Here is a 4,725-nt window from a genome sequence, read left to right as displayed (position 1 = left end):
GGGGCGGGATTGAGAGGGAGGGGCTCCGCGCCCCTCTCTGAAGCTGGGGAGCGCTGCAACGCGCAGTTCTCAAGGACAAGCCACCAGCTCCCGAGCCGAGGGCAGCTAGGGGACTGCCGGAACCCTTGCCGCCCCGCCCGGCGCGCCGGCTAGCAGGTAGGGTCGCGCTCCTGTCTGGCCTGCCGACACCGCGAGGCATTTGGGTACCCCGAGCCTGTCTAACCCGACATATGGTTTGTTTACGGAGGCGGGGTCATCCCTGTGATGCCTTTGGTCTTTGTTCGGACAAAAGAGGGTACCTGGCCAATGGGGGCTGGTGGGTTCTATTGGCTAAGAGGGGAAGATGGAGAACAGGGAGTGACCGACTTTGTCTTTAGACAGGTGGCCATGGCCTCCCTGACTACGCGGGGCCCCGCAGTCCCTGCCTTATTCCCTGGGGCACGGTCCGCGGCCACAACCCTGGCCAACAGGAGTGCAGAGGCGTCGTCGGCTGGCAATGCGTCGGAGGCGGCAGGCGCCGTTGCCCAGGCCATCACGCCCTTCCAGAGCCTGCAGCTGGTACATCAGCTGAAGGGGCTGATCGTGCTGCTCTACAGCGTCGTGGTGGTCGTGGGGCTGGTAGGCAACTGCCTGTTGGTGCTGGTGATCGCACGCGTGCGCCGCCTGCACAACGTAACCAATTTCCTCATCGGCAACCTGGCCCTGTCCGACGTGCTCATGTGCACCGCCTGCGTGCCGCTCACGCTGGCCTATGCCTTCGAGCCCCGCGGCTGGGTGTTCGGCGGCGGCCTGTGCCACCTGGTTTTCTTCCTGCAGCCCGTCACGGTCTACGTATCCGTGTTCACGCTCACCACCATCGCCGTGGACCGCTATGTAGTGCTGGTGCACCCGCTGCGCCGCCGCATCTCGCTGCGCCTGAGCACCTACGTGGTGCTGGCCATCTGGGCGCTGTCCGCGGTGCTGGCGCTCCCCGCCGCCGTGCACACCTACCACGTGGAGCTCGAGCCGCACGACGTGCGCCTCTGCGAGGAGTTCTGGGGCGCGCAGGAGCGCCAGCGCCAGCTCTACGCCTGGGGACTGCTGCTCGTCACCTACCTGCTCCCCCTGCTAGTCATCCTCCTGTCCTACGTGCGGGTGTCGGTGAAGCTTCGCAACCGCGTGGTGCCGGGCAGCGTGACCCAGAGCCAGGCTGACTGGGACCGCGTGCGCCGCCGCCGCACCTTCTGCCTGCTGGTGATGGTCGTGGTGGTGTTCGCCGTGTGCTGGTTGCCGCTGCACGTCTTCAACTTGCTGCGGGACCTAGACCCGCGCGCCATCGACCCCTACGCCTTCGGGCTGGTGCAGCTGCTCTGCCACTGGCTGGCCATGAGCTCAGCCTGCTACAACCCCTTCATCTACGCCTGGTTGCATGACAGCTTCCGCGAAGAGCTGCGGAAGCTGCTGCTCGCCTGGCCCCGCAGGATCGCGCCGCACGGCCAGGGCACAATGGTCAGCGTGGTCATCTGATGACACGTGCCGCGCTGGGTCGGGCTGCTGGCCTCGGAGGGTGCCACCTCAGGTCGGACTGCGGAGTGCCCTCCCCGCGCCAGAGCCAAGTTGAGGCAGGTGTAACGCTCAGCCCTGCGGTCTCATCCAACTGCTTGCCTTGTCTTTGTCAAATATCAAGTGCGAGTCTGTGTGCTTTACTTGAAGAAGGTCAGGGAAAGTGGGTTGAGGGTGGGGAGCGCTCCTGACTTCCTCTTGGTGCCCTGGAAAGCCCAACGAAGTGCCTCCTCTGGGATACAGGTGTTTGAGAGCGAGGGTTCTTCTTCCACGTCTTTGGGAAGGAACAATGTGCGTGGGATTTAGAATCACTCTGTTAAGCTTTTCCTTTTGCCTTGTGAAAAGCACCCCGTTGAGAAGCAATCCTGACATCCTTGAGTCCATTTGGATGCTTGAGTTTCTAGAATTTCAGGTGGATATGTACTACAAGCGCACGTCTTGGGTTGCAGCCTTTCCTCTGTGAGCACCGTGAGACCACAGGAAAAGGTTTGGTTTCAAGACCTACTGAGTCTATAGGAGGGAAAAACATTGGCCAGCCCCTGTTCAAGAGGTCTGAATTGTGTGTTCTCTCCTCTGTCCTCTGTGGCTTGTATTTTCAGATGAGAAGATGAATTATTCAATGAAGAGATAAAACGGTAAAGATCAGAGTCACTTAAGGAGACATAGAGCTGTACATAGGCTGTGCAAAGCTGTGCGTACATGCATGTGTGTTTGTGTGTGTGTACACATGCACATGCCACAAGCCAGGCACTGGAATCTGTTTTCCGAATCCTCGGTTTAAGCCGGCATTCTGTTGTCTTCTGTAATTGCTCTTACAGCAGAACAGCAGCTGTTATCTGATTGCTCAGCACCTGCCTGTGCTGATGCTTGGAACAAGATCAGCCCAGAATACACGGGCTGCGAGCAGTTGACTTAAGGACAACATAGGAAAACAACTGCCATCCAATAGAAGCACAGATCACGCTCTTGCTAGTTCCAGGGTTGGGGAACAGGTGGAGATGGTTGGGCATGAGCCCAGGCTGATAATCACCACCTTCTCCTCTGAGAGTCTGTCAGCAAGGACAAGTGCCCTGGGACAAGGGGCTCCTCGATTAATGCTGAAGCAGCAACTGGGAGAGGTGAGGGTCGGCAAATCAGTGCCTGGGGGAGCCTGTGGACTGGATGGACATCTGCAGCAACTCAGCCAGGTTTCAGTACTTCTCCTGCACCAGACAGGAGCATCAGTGATTTCTCCCTTCATGCTTCTCTTGCTTTCAGAAATATGCTCCATCACTCATTAAAGTGTGTCCTAAAAGGAAACCAAAGAGGGATGCTACTGGGGGTGACAAGGATGAAATCTTACTGCACTGGAATCCAATATGATGGTAGAGTGAGTGTTCCTGATTGGGCTATGGGCAGTGGGAGTGTTTAGGTTTTACAAAATTGACTAAGTTGAAAGGTAGAGTGAGATACACACACACACACACACACACACACACTCTTTCAGAACCTTTATCTGCCACTCCACTCCAAATGTATGAAACAACTGTGCTGGACCTGGCCCAAGTTCAGAGCTGAAAACTACATCTGGGTCTCCCACATGAGTGGCAAGAGCTCAAGCACTTGGACCATCCCCTGTTGCCGACTAGGGTTGCATGATCAGAAGCGGAAGTGGGGACTCCATCCCAGGCACTCTGATATGGATGTGGGTGTTCTAAGCAGTGGCCTAACCTGCTGTGCGGCAATGCCTGCCCCAGCAGTGGGAGTCTTTAGTAGTTACAAGGCTGGATGCTTTGCAGAATGGTGAAGGGTGGTAAAGGCAGGCTCAGGAGAAAGGAAAACCAGGTTAGGATGGGTGGGGCAAGTTACCTCCGGCAGGGCAGAGACTGACTTGAACCTGGCCTGCAGGACAAAATTGGCTGTTGTAATGCAGCCCATCTCACAGCAGCGTGTCCCTGTCCCTGTGAGCGCAACTTCCTGTGCGCTCCAGAGGTGGATCCCATTTCTTCTGCAGCTCTGTTACTTGAGGGGGTGGGGGAGAGGGGGAGGTTAAAGGTCAGCTTCAGGGGTTTGTCCTGGTGGCTATGCACGGAGGGTGGGATGAGATGAGGAAGCCAGGGATCATCTGGGGACCATCTAATTAACTGTGATCTTTTATTTGGAACATTTAAATCACTAGCTCTCACACTGGCTGCCCCCAGAATCACCTGGGGGATCTTTCAGGAAATGAGGATGCCCTGGCCCCAGAAAGTCTCAGCTATTTGAAATGGGACCTGGGCATCAGCATTCTTTAAAGCACTTTGGGTGATTTAAAAAAAAAAGATTTATTTTTATTGGAAAGGTTTACAGAGAGAAGAAATGAAGATCCTTTGTTGGTTCACTCCCCACGTCTTCTCAGTGACTGGAGCTGAGCTGATCCGGAGCCAGGAGCCAGAAGCTTTCTCTGAGTCTCCTACATGGATGCAGGGTCCCAAGGTTTTGGGCCATCCTCGACTACTTTCCCAGGACAGAAGCAGGGATGGGAAGCGGAGCAGTGGGACACAAACTGGTGCCTGTGTGGGATCCAGGGGCGTGCAAGGCGAGGACTTTGGCCGCTAGGCTACTGCGCTGGGTACCCAGGTGATTCTTAGTGTGTGCCTAAAGTTCATTGTCTAAAGAATCATTCTCTCCCTGGTGACACTCAGACACATCTGAATGCAGATTGAGTTGTCCCTGTCTAAGGAGTTAAGTTAGGAACTGAACTTGACAGTTACATGGCATGCTTGGAAAACAATCTTTGAGTCTTCGGGTAATGTCATGTCAGTGGCTGACAGGCAAATTCTTGTAACTGAATATACAGGAACTCATTCCACAGTTCTGTTACACGGCTCTCATGTATTAGGCACTGAATCCAACTGGTTTAGAAGGAAAGTCATTTGACTATAGATTAACAGCAACATAGAGTTTATACTATAGATTATTCCAGATTCTGATCGTCAGGGTGTTAAAAATGTTTAAATGTTGATTAGCTTGATGGAAAGCTGTGTTAACTGTGAGAACAAGTGTTTCTGCTAGTCACTAGAAAAGCTGCCTCTGGTTTTTGTCATGCCTACAGCTTCAGAAAGTTGTAAACATTCTTACGGACTTTACAGAGTCACCTAAGACTGCAGTGTTTATAAGCATCTTTATAAATCATGGAATTGGCAACTGCACAGCAACTAATTA

The 4,725-nt window shown here is 54.2% G+C and overlaps 1 protein-coding gene across 1 annotated transcript; it reads left to right on the top strand.

Moving 5' to 3' along the window:
• Positions 1–307: 307 nt before the first annotated feature.
• Positions 308–1,672, top strand: PRLHR (prolactin releasing hormone receptor). The gene has a single exon (XM_004579780.2). The coding sequence runs from the start codon at positions 388–390 to the stop codon at positions 1,504–1,506; it is 1,119 nt and encodes a 372-aa protein (XP_004579837.2). The 5' UTR covers positions 308–387; the 3' UTR covers positions 1,507–1,672.
• The last annotated feature ends 3,053 nt before the right edge of the window (positions 1,673–4,725 follow it).

This window comes from Ochotona princeps, chromosome 13 (assembly GCF_030435755.1).
Source record: "Ochotona princeps isolate mOchPri1 chromosome 13, mOchPri1.hap1, whole genome shotgun sequence".
NCBI lineage: Eukaryota > Metazoa > Chordata > Mammalia > Lagomorpha > Ochotonidae > Ochotona > Ochotona princeps.
Note: the sequence above shows the minus strand (reverse complement) of the source record. Positions and strands in the feature narration are given on the sequence as shown.

What these genes read in the sequence shown, in the direction of transcription:
- PRLHR (XM_004579780.2), top strand. Translation starts at nt 388, where the DNA reads ATGGCCTCCCTGACTACGCGGGGCCCCGCAGTCCCTGCCTTATTCCCT.